This window comes from Colius striatus, chromosome 1, assembly GCF_028858725.1.
Source record: "Colius striatus isolate bColStr4 chromosome 1, bColStr4.1.hap1, whole genome shotgun sequence".
In the NCBI taxonomy this organism is placed as follows: domain Eukaryota; kingdom Metazoa; phylum Chordata; class Aves; order Coliiformes; family Coliidae; genus Colius; species Colius striatus.
This window is the reverse complement of record NC_084759.1, coordinates 133,860,135-133,881,285: the sequence shown is the minus strand read 5'-3', so window position 1 is coordinate 133,881,285 and position 21,151 is coordinate 133,860,135. Positions and strand designations below refer to the sequence as shown.

Sequence of the window (21,151 nt, the reverse complement as noted above, 5' to 3'; positions counted from 1 at the left end):
GACCTCCTGACACCCACCATTTAGATATTTGTAAACACTAATAAGATCCCCCCGCAAGTCTCCTCTTTACTAATCAGCCCCAGATCCCACAGCCTTTCCTTGTATGAAAGATGTTCCAGTCCCCTGATGGTGGCCCTGCGCTGGACTCTCTCCAGAAGTTTTCTGTCCCTCTTGAGCTGAGGAACCCAGAATGGGACAAAGTACTCCAGATTGAGGCCTGTTGTAGTGGTGCAAGGAATATTCACTCGAAGACGTAGAGAGTCTAAGTAATGCACTTGCAGAGACGTACACAGGCAACATAGTACAACCACCAGAGTTGACTCAAAGCCACCCTTCCTTTGCTAGCTACCTCCTTATATGCTGCTTCTGCCCATGAGATCACCCAGGGCCCAATTGATTAACTTGCAGCACCTGTTTCTGAAGTAGCTTGCCAGCTGCATTAACTTATCCCTACCATCTTGTGAAAAGGGTATTTTTTTGCGCAGAGGTGCCAGCGCCCAGGCAACATAAGTTTGACAAATAGTTGGCTAGTTCTTCATTCCCTGAGGTAAAACAGTCCATTGATATCGTTTTGCTGGCTCTTGTTTGTTAATCGATGGTACTGTAAAGGCAAGCTTCTCACTGTCATCCTCATGTAGGGGAACTGTGACAAAACAGTCCTTTAGGTCAATCACCAACAGGGGCCACTCTTTTGGAAGCATTGCAGGAGAGGGTAATCCTGGCTGTAAAGCACCCATGTCCTGCATCACTGCATTAACAGCTCTTAGATCATGTAACAGCCGCCACTTCCCTGATTTTTTAGGGATAGTAAAAATTGGTGTATTCCGTGGACTGGTGGACGGCTTAGTATGACCTTTCTCTAATTGTTCATTTACTAATTCATGAATGTGGGCGAGCTTTTCTTTGCTTAGCGGCCATTGATCAATCCAAGCTGGTTTATCTGTGAGCCAGGTGAACTTTAGGATTGGTCGCCCATCAATGGGCCGCCATTAAAAATTTTCATTTGACAAACGAAAGCCCATTTGGCTTAAGGTGTCTCTACCTAAAAGCCAAACTGAAGTATTCATTACATAGGGCCTAATTTGCACACATCTATTCTCTTCGCCCTGTATGCATACGGAAATCAGGTCTGTGCTAATTTTTGTCATCTGTGTTCCTCCTACTCCAACAACAGGGGTGTCTAAATTCTCTAAAGGCCAGCTTTTTGGCCAATAGGATAATGGAACAATAGTAACATCTGCTCCCGTATCCAGTAATGTGTTGTACCCAACCATGTGTTCACCATTTGGATGTTGGAATACAACCGTCTGAGTGGGCTTTCCCTGTGAAAGTGGCATTGCCAGTCTTACCTCAGGTACTCCAGTGGATCCAAAACCACCGTCTCAACGCTTACGACTTCCTGCAAAAGGAACTTTAGCTCTGAAAGGAACTAATTGAGCTATTTTAGTTCCTTTAGGTATATGAACTGGTGGCTGCCAAACTTTAACCATTATTCCAATAATCCGCACCGGAGAGCACAAAAATACCCTGTCGAGAGGCCGATGACCATCCTTAAAGCAAAGCACTTAAACCATAGCCAAGGGGTCCGTTAGCGTTAGATGAGATAACCGTTACCGCTGTCTTGTGGATGGTTACATCTACTGCTGTTTCCACATCCACTCCTGCGCTTCCTGCAGTGGCTGATCTGAGGCCATCCAACTAGCTGTTGGTGTTGAAGGGTGTTTTTGTGTCATCGCACTCGCCCTTTTGGCGCTTGTTAACCTGTTTCCCTTAGGCATTGTATGTCTGGCCACTCGAGAGCGGCACTCAGTGGCTCTACGGCCAAACTTGCCACATCTGTAACAATTGCCATGAAATCTGCCGTTGGACCCAGATGGTCTGGCGGAGCTGTTTGTCCGTACCAATGGTCTGGACCGACACTGATTTTTCACGTGTCCTATTTTTCCACAGTTAAAGCATTTTGGCCTCCGATTTCCTTTGTGAGGTTGAACTAAAGGTTTCAATGCTGTTGCCATAGCTTCAGCTAAATGTGCCGACGATCCTACCCTAGAGCAGGCTTCTATCATGTCGACCAAAGTTGCTGTCCGCAGGAGAGCCTGCAGGATCTTTTTGCAGTCATGGTTAGCACTAGCAACTGCTAAGTGTAACCCTATTTCCGCCTTTACTTCAGTTGACATGTTTGGTATACGATCCAGAGCTGCTCTTAGACGGTCTAAAAAGGTCATAAAAGGCTCATTAGGTTTCTGCATAATAGTTGTATATGAGGGAACTGGCACCCCCATGTCAGGAACAATCTTAAATGCTTGACGAGCCAGTGTCTGTGTTTGCTGCAAAATAGCTTCATGCAGTCGGGCTTGTACCTGAGGGTCAGCAAACGGTCCTTTACCCAACATCATATCCTGCTGTGACGACTCGCCGCGGATCTCCCTGTTGTAAGTCCATATTTTCTACTACTGCCAGATCAACTCTTTTTTTCCCAGAGGTGTGCATTAAGCCTCTTGGCTCCTTTTGCAAATACTCTCCAAATATACAAATACAGCTCCTAACGAAAAGCTGCTAGGAAGCTGGGACAGTGCAGGCTGATAGTCTACACGGGGCCTACGTACCAGTGGACGCATCATCTGCATATGTGCTTTCTTGTAGATCCCAGGTTAAGACACATCACTGTTAGCAGCAGCCTGCTTTTTACGAAGGACCTGGCGCAGGCAAAGTGCGCAGGACTGTATACAGCTCCTACAAGTTACGCCCACTGCATCTGGGAAAGGGTATTGAACAAGATTGGCCCCAAAACCGATCCCTGTGGGACTGGTGCTGTTTAAAGACATGCTACTGCAACTGGGAACAAGAAAGAAAGCACACAGGTACACCTTGCCTCCACTGGCAAGTATTTCTCCGCGTAGCCTAACAGACAGCGCTGTGCTTCCTTCCTATTGAACAAATTTCTTGTGGGAGCTATAACCGGAGTCGTACATTTTATCTTTTCATCTCACGTGGAAAATACCGGTTGTCCTTAAAAGATATGCCACTGCATCCGAAACGAGAAGAAAGCAAGTAGCCAGACCATGCATCCACTGTTTTGTAGGTCCCCAGGTAGTTTATCAGACAGTCCTGTGCTACATTTCTAGCGCCTTTTGTTTGGGAGCTGTCTCCACAGGCGTGCATTTTGCCTGCTCAACTCCTATTGAAAATACATGTTGCTGCTGCTGTTGCTGCTCAGAATCATGCCACTGCATCTGAGAGCGCCAAGAAAGCGCTGAGACAGACCTTGCCTCCATTGGGAGGTAGGTCCCTGGTAGGCGATAAGCCTGGACTGCAATAACTTCCTGATAGCTTTCCTGTGAAGCTGTCTTTTCTTCACCTAAAAGGAGAAACATGCGTATGGTTACATTGACACACAATTTGTCTGATGTACTGACAGTCCTCTTCTGTAACAAGAATATATTTGATATATTGTTAGGAATCTTTGCTGAAACTCTTTAACTAAGGGATCACATTGGTAGCTTTAAGTTTCTTCTTCAACAATCATCTCAACTGCTTAAAATAAAATACAAAACTGAGATGAGATTAATATCTGAAAAAATCAGAGTAGGTCAGTTTACCTGAAATATTAAAGCAGACTTTTAATACTAGCTATTAAGTCCTGCCACTAATAAAAAGCCACACACCAAGTGTGCACAGTGCCATTATCTACACGTTCAGAGGATGAAAATACTAGTATCTGTACGAAGATCAGCAGCAGACAAATGCAAATCTCTTCTTCAAGACTTTTTGAAAGTCATTAACATTTTTCCCTAGGAGAAAAACCCCACCTTACTTGGCATACAGAATTTTTGTTTAAATATATTCGCTCATAAATAGAAAGAAACACCAAAACAAAAACTTACAGAGATATCAACCCTATGCCTTTGAGTAACACCCAACAAAGTATCCAACGAAGTATCACAAATTTCCTCTATGCAGGATCCCGATGCATAGTCTACATATGTATTATAAACTTACTTATAAGTTTATTGAACTCTATGAGAACAGCTCTTTAAGACACTTGTTAGCACTGGTGTTAAAGAGTTGAGATGACTAGGCCTTAGCTTGAGGATCAACTAACTCAATAGTGTATGAAAAACTACTAGATATTACATGGGAAACTGCTGGATGTAACAAGTTAACAGTGAGAAACTAACAAGTTAAGAGATAGCATCCTGGTAGATGGCTTTCACAGGTGTTCTAGGAGGAAACTGCCAACCTCACATCTCTTTGAAGGAGAGTATTGGCACCTACTGGGGAGAAAAATCTTTCCAAGGAAACCAGCATCTAGATAAGCACATCAGTAACACTTAGGTATAACTTAGATGACTTGGGTACCTATATCAGAAATACGTAATTTGCACACAGATGTGGAATGGGGAACAATGTCAAAAAAAGTATTTAGGGACAAGTTTTTCATTCATGAGGAAAGAAAGATAGAGAAATGGACCGAGGTGGATGTGAAAGGGGAATAAGTGGCTTGGTCCACTGCAAGCAATTTGATCATTAGTACATTTGTCTGGTCAAACCCTGTGTCTGATTATCACAATCTTTTTACATCCTATTCCTAACTTTGCGAACATAATGTCTGCTCTGTTGGAGGTGTTATTCATCTGCACATTCCAAACTGAATTAGTCAGCAAGGAGGAAGAGATCTCCATTTGGAAACACTCATGGTCTGAGTTGAGACTGGAAGTAAATGACATTAGATGGACTTAAAACGCCTGAACTCTGACTGTTAACGAGTGAGCAAATGAACAGCAAATTTCATAGCAAATTTCAATCCAGCTAAACCAGACAGCAAGTAAAAGGGGACTCACATCTGGAAAGACCCAAGGTCTGAGTCAAAGAATGGGTAAGAGGCCAAGCCTGTAAGCAGGTACATTAGGTAGACTAAAGTCCATGCTAATATCCAAAGAATTTGTGAATACAGGTTTGTTTTTGAATGAAGTATGAGTGAGGGAGGACTGCATGTGTGTATGTTTTCACTAATAAAATTCATTCCTGATAAACTGGAAGGGAGAAATAGGATCAGGCTGACATCCTTCATGCTTGCATTAATGTTGCAAGCATGTGTGCATGTTTTCACTAATAAAATTCATTCCTGATAAACTGGAAGGGAGAAATAGGATCAGGCTGACATCCTTCATGCTTGCATTAATGTTGCTTGTGTTTAGGTGTGTGCAAGTAGAGGCACTGCTTTATAATCAGTATTAGTCTGCAGTCTCCCACGTGTAGTATGTGTGTGTGTACTGAGATGTATGTGTGGGTACTGAGAATACAAGTTCAACCTCACTGCTGGCTGGACCTACAAATGGGAACAGCAGCAGCATACTGTATCTACTGAACCAGCACAAGAGAAAATCCCTCGGTCTCTTAGACCACAGGATTCAGGTTCATGAATGAAAATACGCATTTCTGAAAGCTCCAGAAGAAAAGATGAAAAATAGGCAAAAAAGAATGGCATGGATTGACGGGGCATAAAGATCCTAGCACATCCACATGAAACTTCTCAGGGCATCCACGTTAGAAAAAAAGGAACAACTTAAGACAAAAGTCCTACCTACATCCAGGAAAGGAGACAAAAAGTTGATAGTAGACTGCATTATTGCCTAATGACTCACAGAGGTAAGTCAGGAAGGAAAGACGAAAGATCACATTCATTCACAACCGTTCTCTCACCAATTAAGAACCACACAGACATGGTAAGATCTCAATAACCAGCACCCCTTACCTTCTGTGACCTCACTGTAAAACCTGAGTAGTATATGCAAACATGTAGATCTTAGTGCTAAGTATGTAGGTATTAAAAAAATATTCTTCCCCCTCGGTATGGTTTTGTCTTGAGCTTTGCAATGACTTCAGAGGTTACTCATCCCACTGTTACCATAAGCAATATTACTCTGACAGTTCTGACTCCTTCCAGTTATTGACAAACAAAACAATGACCTATGTGCTGAAATTAGAGGTGTTATCAGGAGCAACAGGAAGAAGAAATTAGCTAAAATCTATTTTTACTAAAAAGACATAAAAAACTAACAAATTTTTATGGTAGAGATTTTATATAAGCGAGAAAAGTCAGGTAATGCTAATGTATTCTCCGTGTACCTCTGTGCTGATGACAGCTATTAAACACACATATTTAGTTTCCAAAAACCACTGACAAGAGTTTGACCAAAAAAAAAAAAAAAACCCAAACAAAACAACAGAAAATAAATTCAAATCTCAAAACTCCTGTGTGTGCATGTGTGGGTGTCTCTGGGATACATGTTTAACTTCACTCTCAGTTGAACCCACAAACAGGAAAGCAGCAGCCACATCCATTTGGGGCTCCTGACTGTGCTTCAGCAGCTGGGCAGGAGGAATTTCCAGTATCTGGAGCTGCTGGAGATGGCAGCCATTTACAACCTCCCTTAACAGAAAAATATGATTTTGCAGGGACTACTTATGGAAATAATTTTCATTTAACTAATAAATATGTATAATTTATGAAAAGTAAAGCAATAATGCAATATTTTCTTTTTAATAATGGTAATTTGCAGATTAAAGCACACTCTTTATTAAGATACTTGTTCTAGCCCTAAAATGAGAGAAGTGAGACATGGTAAATCAAAATTTCAAATGACTGATTATTGAAGGTCCTATTTTCTGGGCTTATACACAGTATTTAAATAGAGATTTAATGTTGTAATTCACACATGGAAGAGATTCGGTTTTCTAGAGAAAATACTTAAACCTGATCTTATAGTCAGCTAAAATGTAAGCCCAAAATGGATTCTGCGTAAACAACCAAACACAGTCTCACCAACACTTGTCATCCTATCTAGAACCAAACAACTAGGGAGAAAAGAATCCTTTCCCAATCCTATGGAGAACGTGACAGTAAGAGTGCTGTTGCAAAGCAATAAAGACCTTAGCTCCCATCATGCAGTAATAATTATTATTTCAAAACAAAACAAGATGAGGGAAAGTAACACCACTTGAAGAACTCATTTGTTGCAGAAAGCATGCCCACAGCTGTAAGGACAGTGGCATAAACGCATTTTTGACATTGTTTTACTTTTTTGTCTGCTACATGTATCTGTTATGTCTAGGTAATAGTGTGGCTCCCTGTGTGCATTATTAAGCGTGTTGCTAAGATAAAAAGCTTATTTATTGATGTGGAGAGTATAAAATACTAATAAAGCTCTATATAGGAGACAATATTTCCAAACTCACTAAATCCTGTGGTGAACTCCTTAGGAGTAAGTGAGCCATTGCCATCAGCATCCAACATACAAAAACTTGTTCAAGTTCTTCCAGGCTAAGAGGTAACTCAGGATGCAGTCTCTGCAATAGCAAAACACGCAACAACTTTACCCAGTACTACAAGATGAGAGGAAGACTACATTCTACAAATCATTCATAATACAGAAGGATAAGTCCTTTTGTTTACCAGGATGAAAACTCAAACACATCAAAATCAGCTGAAAGAGATTTTCTTTTACAAATTCATGATATGATTTTATGAATGCTTTACAACAAAGAAGTAAGAACAATCTCCTTGTGACACAGGTTCCAGGTAGAGTCTCAGCATCCTGGTGAAATGCCTCAATTACCACACAGCTGAACAAACTTGCCAGTAGAATTGTATGCCTAGTTCCTCTCACATTGTCAGGTCAAGCAGGAGACTCTCTAAACAAGAACATTACAGAAGGGATACTAATTAAAGCGGTTTTAAAATGTCTCAATAAATAAAAAAAACGAAGCAGCACGGTCCAAGGAGCAAAACCTGCTGATCCTATAAATGTAGCTCACGACTGTCTACTTCTGAAATGCAGCATGCTCTCACCAAAATAAAAGACAAATCAGCTCCACAAAACAACTTACTTTTTCCTGAGAATCTAAAGACAGGCATAAAAGGAGGAAAAAAAAAAAAAAAAAAAAAGCAACAAACCTGGGTTGGCAAACGACTACAACAGTAAGGATTTCCACACTTGAAAAAAGAGACAGCACAACAGAGAATACAACTTTTCCTCAGCCTGGGAAGCAATATAAACATACACTGGTGAAGTCATCAGCTTTTTTAGCTAATATTTTAATCCATTCCTTCAACTCCTATTTCACATACAACGTATTAAAATTGCAAGCTAATAGGTTGATAAAGTTAATCAGAACAAAAGTGCTGATCTGTTCCACTGCAGAGAAGCGATTTAGGGCCAAAGAAAGTTTTCCCTGACATCCAGGAACAATAGAAACTACTGTTCAATATACCAAGCCATATTAGCCAATGTAAGAATTGTCTGAGGGCGATTCTTACCAGGCTGCAACAAAAGGTTTAGAGTATATATTATAAACCTGTAAAAGCTGAAAGGAAGAGCAGGAAAAGTTCCAAGGTGATCTTGAAACAGGAAAGCAAAAGAGCTTCTAAAGTACAGAACTACCTGAAAGAGATGGGAAGGGATGGGATCTCTTAGCAGGATTGTGCATTGCTCCCTGCTTCCTAAAAATTAAGAAAACTTGATATATAGTCAGTCTAAATAAGTTACTTCATCACCAGTTTCTCACTTAAACACACCCAATTTTGCAAATCTTTAGATTATAATCTCTTAGATCTAAAGCGAAACTCTTTAAAATTAGCTTCTCTTGTTAAATTCCTACAGCCTAGGCAGCACTGATGAGGGAGGATGTGCTTCAGACAAATTACTCTTCTTACATTTTAGAAAAACAGAAATTCTACTCCTGCTGCCAGATATTTGGTACCTGAAGAAGGAGTGCTTCTTGAAAGCTGGCTGTCCTTTTCTGAACGTGTCATAAACACATATTCACCTGCTATTCCAGTATAAGTACTTGTGGGACTTCCTGCAAACCTGACGGATAAATATATGCTTCTCCAACTTCAGTTGGAGTGCCCTATTTCAGGCTTAAAATTCTGAAATGATTTATAATAATTCTGGTGTAGAACACACCAGAATTCCTTGCATATTCTTGAAAAAACAAGATTTTTTAAAATGTACAAACATGAGTGCCACATCTCATCAAGAATGCAGGCTACTATCCTCTGCTCCTCTTTCATATGAGTATCAATGATGCAATGAGTCACAACGTGATCAAAATCAAAGAGGATTACAAAACTCTGGGGGATCAAGGGAAGGATAGTAGGGTCCAAGTTACCTTGTCCTTCATCTTGCTGTTCTGGTTTAGCAAGGAGCAGCTTTTGGCTTAGTAACAGGGGGAGCGGGTTGCAGTGAAGACCCGGTAAAGAGTTTGCGGACTCTCCCCCGGCTCCTGGGTTCAGACCCACCTCCGGCCCGGCTGGGCCAATCTGGCGCCTCTGTGATCACTATTTAGGGGACGGGAATTCGGAATGCGAGTCAGGAGGTGTAAGAGTAATACAAGATGGAGGTGACCACGCGGACCCTTCAGCCAGAGAAGGAGGAAGGAAGGAGAAGCAGTAGACCAGAGACCCCTCTGCAAGCCATGGCGAGAATGCAAGCTGTGCCCCTGCAACCTATGGAGATCCATGGCAGTGAAAGAAAGGAAAAAAATTGAACCAAAATGGCGTCAGAAACTGCAGGGTAAAACTAAGGACATTACTCCCCGCCACGCTATCAGGGTGACCTGGGTTGGGGCTTGTTTGGGTTTTGGCTCGTTTGGGTATGTCTGGATATGTTGGGGTTTGTTTTGGTATGGTTGGGGTTTGTATCGAATGGAACTGCGCAGGTGTGCTGGGATTTTCCTCTCTCCTTCCCCACACTATTGATGTGCAGATGTGCTGGAATTTTCCACTCTCCTCCCCTCTCTATATAAACCCTCCCCGCCGGGGCCTCGTGGTCGCCTCCTCTACCTCCTGCGTGAGGTATGAGACGGCCCGGAGCTCCGAAATAAAGCCACCTCGTGCGTTTGCAGCAAGCTGGTCTCTCGTCTTCCTTGAGGTGATCGCCGTCCGGTATTCAGAGAGAAAGTTCCAAATAGGGAAGCTTTCAGCAGGACCGAGAGTTACCAGCAGCTCCACGTGAGTGAGCCCGGATGGGCGAGGGACTGTGTGGGGAGACGGCCATGGCCCAGGCCGTGTTGGAGAGCCTGCACGCCGCAGAGCAGCCCCACACGAGAGGCAAAAAGGAGCTGCAGCCTTTGGAATAAGTGCGCGTCGGAGCAGCCCGTGCAGGTCTGCCATGCGTATGAGTTACCCCACGGACTTGCAGGGAGGACTGGTGTGGAGTTCACCCGTCCTGAGGAGGGACAAACGGCAGAAGCTATTGGGAACAGACTAACTGAAACCCTCCACTGCCTGCCCCCCCGAACCGTTCATGGGGGACAGGGTAAAAACACCGGGATCAGGGCTCTGAGCCCGGGAAGAGGGGAGGTGTGGCAAGAAGGTGTTCTTAAAAAGCCTGGTTGGACTCTTCATTGATGTCTGAAGACTGTTGGAATTAATTTACATTTATAACTTTTAGTCACTGTCATTAAGCTACTGTAAAGTCAAATGGAAGAGATGGGTCTCCGACAAGTTTTTTGTCAATGGAAATGCATTCATTTCAGGTTAATTAATTCTAATTTACTAAAGTGTTGAGTGGAATAAAGATAATCCAGCACCTTCAAAAGGCCTATATTTGTAATATGATCTTTAGTTGGATCAGCAGGAAATAAAAGTAAATATAAAGAAACATCTTCCCAAGTGTCCTGAGCACCCTTATTTCTGTATTTAAATGAACCAGACATGTCCATACCATACATATTGAAGTTAACAGATATGACAACCAAATACTCCTGGTGAAAGAGGTGTACTTTATCTGTTCTTTGCAACTCTTTGCAACCCTTTCTCTAATGCATCTTTTGCAACATCTGTTTCAGAACCTGAAGTATAAATTTTTCAGTACCCTAAGCATAAAACCTTGAATCAGAAGCAGATGTTCTTACATTCCTTGCAAAAACGGATATGAAAACCTTTTATATACGTGTGCATATACATGTCTTCAGCTGGGTGAAAATATATGCCATTCAGTTTTTCAAAAGGCAATAAAATTGTAATCCATGAAATTTTCTATGGGTCCAGATTTATCAAAATTGCCACCAACAACATATTTTTGTTTGCATTCAGTTACTTCAATGAGATAATGCATATTGGTAAAGCCTAGAGCACAACTGCATCTGCACTACTACCTTTTTTCAACTTGGTGGAATTTACACAGAATGTTAACCACAAAACTCAGCAACACATAACTGCACAGAAAGCTCTTGAGAGCTAGTAGTCTTAAGCAATTTACTACGAGGATTTTTGCTTTTCCAACACAGGTAGTTAAAAGCGTTTCCACTTGCATTTTCCTATATTCAGACACATCATCGTTTCTGAGCATTTAAAAGGTTTCTAAACTTCATAGTAGATGCTTCTGTTGGTAGCAGTTTGCGCTGAATTAATTTTGCTACCACTCTCCAATTTCCTTTCAGTCAAGCATGAGTACCTGTTTTCTGCCACATACTGGTTCAAATAATCTTATCATGACTGCAATACGCACCCAATCCCACTTTCAAAAGACTCTGTTATATGGTTGCTTTTTTCACCAACATTTTCAGCAAATCTGATTTTGACCCCTCAAATTATTTAAGAACAATCTGCCAAGATTATCGTGAACACTGAATAACGTTCCTCTATATTTCCTGTAAATGTGATCCAGCTGAGAGTTCACAATTGTCTGGCAGGTGAAACCAAAATGACAGACTTTATTTACACAGTTTTGCTGAAATAAAAAACCAGAAGGATAAAATTGGTGGACCGAATATATTCATGATGCTGTGGCAAATCACAAAGAAATGAATTTACTGGAGTTTCAACTTTCTCAGTGAGAATGGAATTCAATTTCTGAGGCATTTTTTAAACACATTGATTTTCCACTTTTTGTTACTTTGTCTGTGGAAACAAATGGAAGCATTATGTAACACCTCAAAGGATTATTTTAAATCCTACGTACCTCTTTAAAGCTATCAGGAGGGTGTTATAATTTTTAACTTGAAATTAATCAGTCTCAACTCATTAAGGGCATTAAGATCTCCTCTCATCGTGTTGCCAATTTTGTTTTACCTGCATGTCTTGACGAGTGATGAAGCCTTTGCCTTCCAGATCACAAATCTGAAAGAACTCCAGTGCTTTTCCAACACTGTTTGTTCTGAGTCTTGTTCTCCAGTCCTGCCCCTCCCTGCGTCTTCTGGTGGCAGAGGACTGGCACAGCCCCCTTGTATTCTGTCCATTGTCACAATCTCAGCACAGGAACATCTGGGGATGCTCTATCCTATTTACTCATAAATTCTGATCTGAAACCTGTGGATGGAAGGAAAGGAAAAGGGCAAATTAGACCCTCTTAATGATGCTCTCCACAGTCTCTTAGCAACCACCTTTTTAGTTAGACACTAAAGCTTAGAAAAAGCTTTTTGAAAATGCCTACCCTTGATGGGCTGCAGTAAAGACACTGAAAATTGGACAATGAATGAGGAGGGGTAGTCTGAGGGAAAAAGACAAAACTAGCTCTGAAAAGCAGTCTAACAAGAAATACAGACAATGAATATGAAAAATAAAACACAATAAACATGGGTAAATGAAAAAATAAAGTCACTGCAAGTGTTCAACTGCTATCCTTTCAGTTTATTATTTTAACACCAGTATCACAACTTGCACCCAGTGCGCTGGAATGCAGTTAACATGACAGCTGTAGAATGGAAGGTAATTGATGACTGATAGAACCTGACAGATCATGGTATTTAAATCAATTAAGTAAAATTACGAGAAAGATAATGGATTATGGAATTCTAACATTTCCTTGTATCTATCCTTATTACTTAGGGCTCTGACTTTCACCTGTGAAGGAGAATTAATTGCTAGTGAACTTGCTGGGAAGATGTCGTGGTTTAGCCCAGCTAGCACAGAAACACCATGACAGTCTCTCGCTCTGTGCCCCCCATTCACCCCCACCCTCGTCAGGATGGCAGAAGAGGCCGCAGCGAAGTGGGAGTAAGAAGATAAGCAAGGTTGCTGTGGATTAAGACAAGGGCAGGGAGGGCTCACTGCCAATTACGGTTCCAGGCAAAACAGACTCCAGTACTCGATTTAGAGAGGAAAGTAGGGAAGTTTATTCTACAAGAAACAGAATGGAATAAAAGCAAAAAGGGAGTAGGATGATGAAAAAATTAATTCTAAGAGATCAGATGTAAAGAGTTTTCCCTCTTCTAACTTCTACAGCTGTACAACGCACAGTATTAATACAAAAGGAGCAGTCTTTCCCAAAAGCCTATGGGCTCGAAGGCACTATCATGGGTTGTCAAGTCTCACCTGATGTTTGTAAGACCTTAAACATCCTGTACCATCTTAACTCATTATCACATGGGTAAACCAAGCAGAGAAACAGTCTGTTTCACTGAGGGTATGGTATACTTGTGAGATGCTAAGAACACGTGTACCATTACCAGGGCTCAGATGATATACAACTTGAATTTGTACTTCAGTTTTTTTAAATAGGTCTAAAGTAGTCACAAATTTGTTTGATAACTTTTAAACTGCAATAGGTTTGTGTGGAGATGCTTGTGCTTGGTAATGGGGGAAGGGACTGCAGTGCTGCTCCCATAAACAGTTCCCTAAAACTTCCTCCGGCTCTGAGCTGGATACACCTCTGGCCCAGCTGGGCCAATCTGGCACATCTGCCGTTGCTATTTAAGAAAGGAAATTTGTAGTGGGAAGGAGGAGGTGAAAGGTTAGGGCAAGATGAAGGTGATTGGGCAGATCCCACAGTCAGTGAGGGAAGAGGAGTGCTGGACTGGAGAACCTCCTGCAGTCCGCGGTGAGAGAGCAGCTATCCCCCTGCAACCCATGGAGGGCAATGGCAGGTCTAAGAGTTGTAGGCAGCTCCGGGAGGACCCTGTGCCAGATTGGGGTGAGTGTTGCAGACCCCGTGCCACAGGAGGTACAGTTGCAGGGCTGCCCTTCCTGTGGCAAACCCTGTGAGAGACCTTGAGCCGGGTATTTGTTACATTGTTGGTTGGTTGCATATTAAATTAAGTGTTGCTTTCTTCCCCAAGTCGAGTTATTTTAGTTAACAACTTATCATCACAATAAGTAGTCAAGCACTTGTTAATCACCTAGTAATAGTTCAGTCAATTAGCTAAGCACTTGCAAATAACTCAAATACCTATTGATTAAGTAAGTATTCATTTGAATCACATAAGGATCAAACTGCAAGAGTTACACACCACACCTGATAGGGACCTGTTACCTTAGCCAGGAGACCCTGGTAAATGTATTTGTTAGGTTTACCTTAGCTGTTACCTTAGCCACAAGACCCTGGTATATGTATTTGTTAGGTTACCTTAGCTGTTACCTTAGTTGTTACTAAAACAAAGGGACTGATATCTTTGTTTGACCAATCGCTGTGATTTTGGAATTTTTATGATAGTTAGGAACCAATCAAGGTAAAGGACAAAATTAAGAGATGGACATTTTATGCATGCTTTTGTTGGCAAATGTGATTCTTTTGTTTGAGGTGTATAAAAACCCTGAAAATGGTAACTAACAACGAAGCACCTTTGGAGGAGCTATCCCCCGTTTTTTTCCCAGCGCTGCATAATAAAGAAGTGCCTTCTTATCTGCATTCCTGTGATCTCTAAAGGTCCCTTCCAACCCCTACCATTCTGTGATTCTATGATATACTCTCTATTTCTACTTTGTCAAGGAATGTTACACCCTTAATCTAAATTAGAGGATTTTTGGATGAAAATTAAATATTATCTTCAAGTAAACATTCTTTCCTAATGGAAAAAAATGTTAGGGGGACATTTCAGTCTACACTGTTACTGACCCTTGTGGACCCAAGCTTATACAAATTGTACTAGAAGGCTCGAGAGGCATGTTGCAAGTACCTCCTTAATTATCTGGCACTTGGTTTGCAGTTGGGTTCACAAGCATTTTTGTTCTCAAATTTTACAGAATTTCTAAAAACCATAAACATGCTCTTGCAAACTCACTTCCACCTAAGTCAGTTTGTATGGGACAAGACTATGTGAGGGGAGGCATACGAGGGTGCATTTAATTTGCTAGTCCACTGTTTTTCCATTGCAAGAAGTAATGGTGAGATACGACACAAGAAATGTCGTATTATCCCATATGCAGTACAAGACAGTCTTCATGCTATCTCTTCTGCATGGAACACTTCCAAGGTCTCAGAAACACATAAACCTTCTTACCTACGTTTGATTAGTAGGCTTGGTGTAGCTCATCCTGTTCAGTTCTACAAAAAACGCCTTCAACACAAACAATTAAAAATGCATATTCTTAAGTGGAATGTAATTCACCTCTGTTCTCAAGTTCCCACATTCTCTGTGAGTCAACTAGTCAAAAAGTTACTGCCCGACCTCCATTTACACTGCTCTCTAACAAACGGAAGTCCCCTAGCAAGACCTTTCACCTTTCCTGACACCCTCTCTGATACCAAAGATACAAAGAACGGAATAACAGACCCCCCCCCCCCCCCCCCCCTTGACAGATAAGCAAATCTTTGTAAGAAATAGACACCCTACCCCCCAGCTTTGTGCAGTTAGTAGACAAAGAAAGGGAGGGAAGACTCCTTTGTGTAAACTTTGCACAAACAAGATATGCAAATCTACGTGCTGAGAGGCAGTTAGGGTGCTAATCAGTATTGAAGTATCCTGGTTCTACTGACTAAATTACAAAAGCCAAAATTGCAGAGGTCGCAGAAATTGCAAAGTTGTGAGCTATGACCATATATGATCAGAGTTAGCAGTCTACCTCACACGACCACCAGAGACCATCAGATACCTGTCCTCAAATTCTGTTACCTTTGCAGGAGGGCAGTGTTTTCGGACACGGGCCGGCAGCCGCCTTTCCCTGTCAACTGCCCTGAGCGTGGCGCGGCGCGGCCCGGCCCGGCCCCGCAAAGGCGATGCTCTCTGGCAGACAGCCCCTCGCAGGAAGCAAAGCTTGCAACAGGCGGAGCGTGGAGGAAGAGCAGGACACTGTTGAGACACCGTGGCTCTGCAATGAAGGGTGAAGTAGCGGCGCGGGTGCCTGTCCGCTAGCAGCTTCTCTGAGGACGACGACCTGTCTGTGCACGGACCTCTTCTTTTTCCTCCCAGACTTTTGACCCACGATACTTTCCGCCGACTCACCTCCCGCTGCTTCATGCGGGTGCCCACGCGAAGGCGCGACGCGAGCCCTGCGTGCCGGCCGCTGCGACCCTCCCCCGCCCCCGCCGCAGGGTGGAAGTAAGACCGCAGGAAGGTTGGAACAACTTTCTAAACTTCGTTTCGAGCACGGGCGGTATACGCGGGCGAGGCACGCTGCGCCCCGGGGGCGGGACGGCGGGCGAGCCTGGCCAGCCCAGCCCAGCCTCTTCTCTCCCTCCCTCCCGGTGGGGCCGCCCAAGTCCGAGCTTGAGCCACCGCCCCGGAGGCCGCTGCGGGCGGAGGCCCGATTGCACCTCGTCTTTGTCAGGACCGACTCGCTCGCGGCGAGGAGTCACGGCGACAGAGCCAGGGGAAGCCGACGAGGCACTGCCTTCCTTGGTCCCTCCTGCAGCCAGGACTGTGCACACGACGCCTTTCTAGAATAAAGGCGTGGAGTTGTAATCTCAGTAACCGACGCGGCACAGGGCAGAAGAGTTTTGGAATGGTGCAGGAACGCTCATCCGTGTCACGGACTTAAGGTGGCAATCGATCAAAATGAACCGACCAGGATCTCACACACCTTGTGATCTCAGACTGCCCCAAGTCGAGATAGGCGTGTACAGAAGATGCCGACGGGAGACAAGACTTGATCTCACATTCATTTGATCCAGAGCTTTCACTTAGCCCAAAGTATATCTTGAAAACTGTGTAAATATCTGCATCTGGCATCAGGTTATCTGCGTAGTCCCCCAGGAAGAGAAAAAACATCAACATAGTTCTCATTACTGTAAGAACTCCCAACAGCAGAAGAGCTCTTGCGGCATGGTGCCTGAAGAAGGCTTCATCTCCCTTTTCTTAATCATGTGATCTGGTAGCAGACACCTATGACATCAAACACACTGATCTGTTCTCTGCTTTTTATCCACACTCTCCATGGGTTCATCAGCTGTCCCAAGGTAAAGGGCCATGCACCCAAGGCACACCTCTTCACAGCATGCAAGCCCTCCTACTTGCCTTCCCACCTCATCTTTCCTGAACAACCTGTTAACCCTTCAGGCTTATCTCCTTAAAGTAAGCTACAATACCAGAGCACTGGTAAACAGCAGACCTTGCTTCTTTATAGAAGGAAGACCTGCAAGTGGTTTGCTGAATGCAGGCATATGCATCTGTTATATCATCTACTGAGAAAGCACTACAGATAATAGTTTAAAACAGTTATTAAATGCTGAGTTGATGATCGTATAACTGAGTTTAACTAGGATGGCTTCTGCAAAGGGAAATTTTCCTTTACTAATTATTATGATTCTTTGACTATAGACTTGTACAAGTTTCCACAAGGCAAGTTGGAGTGTGGATTTGCAGTACATTAAAGTGCTGCTTGACAGTTACTACTCAATTCCATGCTCAGTAATAAACATTTTAAATTTGCTCACCACAGCAGCTGCCTTATATGTAGTGTGGGTAAAATAGGCACACGGGTAGCTACCATAGTATCATCAGCATGTTGAACAGCTGTTAGTAAAATCGTGGGTAAAAGATGGAATTACATTCCTTTTAAAGATGTGGACAATGTTTCTCACAACAGTCTTTTAGAGAAATGAAGGTACACGGTCAGCCACAAAGTACTGGACATAATTTAGAAGCTTGTGGAGAAACTGAAGACAGCATCTAGAAAGTGAACTTTTTACCATGTTGAAAACTATTTTGAAAGGGCTCCACAGCATTCCATACAGAAACAATTCAATGAAGATGAGGTGAGAAACAACACAGAAATATTTTCAAGAAGCATCCTGTATTCAGGATTAGCTAAGACCAAAGAAAACTATGGAACAGCAAAGAGAATTTGTCATATGCACAGAGAAAAAAAGATTGCTGAAATAGCATTTGCATACTTAGTGGTAAGATTAATGTGTTAAGGCTTCAGAGAATGTATCTTAAAACTGGGGACTGCTTAGACACTTTGTTGCAACAAGTCAATCAGTTTTCTTCCTTATCACTTACTGTGATGCAGTTACACTTTCCAGTTTTTGTAAGAAAGTTTTGGGGCCTGCTAAAGAATAGTAGAAGAGCTGGTCACTGGGGTTGTCTAGTCAGTTAATGCTGCTTTTACGTATATCTCTAAAGACCCTGGAGTAGAGCCTTACAGAGACAGCTAGAAATGGGCTATTGCTCTGTTTTCATTCTCCCTCATAGCAAAAAATTATGGATTCTAGCTCTCCATTAGGAAGAAACATAACATACAATACTTACCAGTGTAGCACCGCTACTACATCCATAGCTCTTCCTAGTTTACTAGCGTTGGCAAACTTAATGTACATGCGATTCCTGCATCCAGATCACTTACAAAAACATTGAAGAGCACTGGCCCAAAACTGAGCCTTGGAAAACCCCATCTGATGTAACGCCATTTACCAATACCCTTTGAGCCTGACCCATCAGCTTATTATTACAGCCAACGTATTATGGAGTTGTCTAGCTGTGTGCTGCACAGCTTATCCAGATGGATACTGTGAGAGACAGTATCAAAAGCTTTGCTAAAATTCACACCCACCACATCTAATGGCTTCTCTTGGTCAACTAGTTTGGTGATCTTGTCATAAAAATACATTAAGTTGCTTAAGCAGGACCTTCCTTTCATGAACCTCTGCTGGGTATGCCCCACGACTGTGTTTTCTCTCAAGTGTTTCTCAGTAACTCCCAGAATAACCTTCTCCATAATTCTACCAAGCACTGAAGTGAATCTGTCAAGCCTGTAATTACCAGGGTCTTCCTTCTTACCTTTCTTGAAACCTGGGACAACATTTGCCAGCTTGCAGTTAACTGGGACCTCTCCAGACTCCCAAGACTGTTGAAAATAATGGAGAGAGTTCCTGTGATGACATTGTCCAGCTCTTTCAGTATCCTGGGACGACTGCCATGGGATCCAGCTGGATCAGCATGCATCCAGCTGGAGCAGCAAGTCCAAAACAAGTTCAGGGTCAGCTGAGAGTTTATCATCCCCCAGTCATGCTCTTCTCACACAGGACTCCCGGTGTCCCAGAGCCCATCACTAGTGTTGAAGAAAGAGGGGAAGATGGCATTAAATGTCTCTGCTTTGTCTACATCCCTATTTGTGAGATGACCTCACATAGATTCCAGGAAGCACGTTGGCCCCATATTGAAGCCAGTTATGCGTACAGCACACAGCAATACTTTACTATTCCCATGCTCTTTACAATGGTGCTGAGAAGAGGTGTTGTAGTTAACATCTCTCATTTCTGACAGTTCTGTATCATTTATGTACTGCTTCTGTAAGTCTGCCCTCATCACAAAGTGCCAAGAGAGATCAAAATTTGACTACAGGTCACCTGACTCTCCGTCCAATACTCTGTCCCACAGGAATACATAAGGTTGCTGAACACTCAGGAAAGGTTATCAGCAAGAAAACTGAGTTTAAAAATTTTAAAGCAGTAATATTTTTACATTCTCTCCCCTTCTTGCTTCCACTCCCCAGCCCCAGTACACATGCACACACATGCACTATTTCACTGATGTAACTAGTTTTCTCTCACTTACCTTTTTTTTTTCCCCCCTGGGTTTTGTGTCTCTTGTCCTCACTTTAGGTCACATTTCATACACTAAAAAAGTTAACCAAAAACATTCAAAAAAATTCAGTCTGGATCCTGTAATTAGTTGACAGCGCTCTGTCAGGGATATGGTACTCTCAACAGTTGTGTTAACACAAAATCCATAATGAAAGTATTTGCGTCAGCCAGCCCTTTTCTACAAAAAGGTCTTTTAATAGTAATTCCCTTGGTAATATCCCTAGATAACAGCACAGTGTATCTACTCATCCTTTGGAAGCCTAATTTGCACCAACTGTTCTCAGTTGGGATTACTTTCTTGGATAACCTTCACTGGTTCAACAGTAGATACTGGCCGTAAAAAAATTACATGTACTAGGTCACCGTCAGGTCTGTAACCTACACACATCACTTTATACACTAAACTGCCTTAGCATATTACAAAGGTCATCTGGGGATGCTGCACTCCAAACGTGTTGTAAACCTAGGAGATGAAATGGGAAGTGAAGCACAGAAAGACAAATAAATAGGTTGAAGGACAAGCACATTTTGTACCTACTGTTCCAATTCCTATGCTTTAAGCCCTATACAAGGCTATTGCAGCTAATCTGGTCTTTATGTCTGTTTTAGGTAACGTGGTAATACTCTCAAACACTCTTTTAAATTAAAAAAACCCAACCGTGACTACCACAGTAGTCACGTACTCACAGATGAGTACAGCTGCTGTCTTTTCTGCCTGCTTTAACCCGATGGCTTTCTAACACGGTTTGAGACAACAGATTTTCATTACAGCTGACTGTTTCATGCACAATGCGCCACAAATTGGATCTACTTCCAAAGACACATTCCTGTTATGTTACTTTCTAACATTCTTTTCCCATTTTCCTTTGGATCTTGTCAATGGTAGATAGCTATACTGGAGCCATGTATTATTTTTGCAGTAGTGTTACAGACTAGGAAACAGAATAACTGTATCTAAGCCAGACCATCCTTCCCACTCCAACTTATTTTTTAACAAAAATCCAGATCTTTTGTCTCATTCACTTTATGACAGCATGAATGCAAACAAAGCATGGGAACAGAAACAGGTGAGCAGGCTAAGGACTTACGTTGCCTTATACCGTTCATGAAAGCATGAAACAGGTCGGATACTCACCACTTGTTATTGGATTACATATTACATTGCTTTATTAGTCAATGGGAAGAAAACCACATCAGTGGAGAACCCAAGTAAAGAGAAAAAATATTTAAGGCTATTCCTTTTAGTGTCAACATCATTTAATTCCCTTTAAGTAAAATTTGGCATTTATTGACTGAAACAGGAAATTCGTCTAACTGTTGTTGGTTTCAGATAGGAAACATAATGTCATTTCCACTATCTGCCTTCCTAATAGATACACTCTAAGCACATGGGCCAAGCAACT

The 21,151-nt window shown here is 42.4% G+C and overlaps 1 protein-coding gene across 1 annotated transcript in view; it reads right to left on the bottom strand.

The window, feature by feature from the left end:
- Positions 1-12,246, bottom strand: part of CRACR2A (calcium release activated channel regulator 2A) — a 48,117-nt gene extending 35,871 nt beyond the window's left edge. Inside the window, 6 exon segments of the mRNA XM_062011416.1 lie at positions 3,265-3,358; positions 4,580-4,710; positions 7,200-7,296; positions 7,299-7,350; positions 12,080-12,153; positions 12,156-12,246. Of these exon segments, the coding sequence (XP_061867400.1) occupies positions 3,265-3,358; positions 4,580-4,710; positions 7,200-7,296; positions 7,299-7,350; positions 12,080-12,153; positions 12,156-12,246 (539 nt within the window).
- Positions 12,247-21,151: the final 8,905 nt, after the last annotated feature.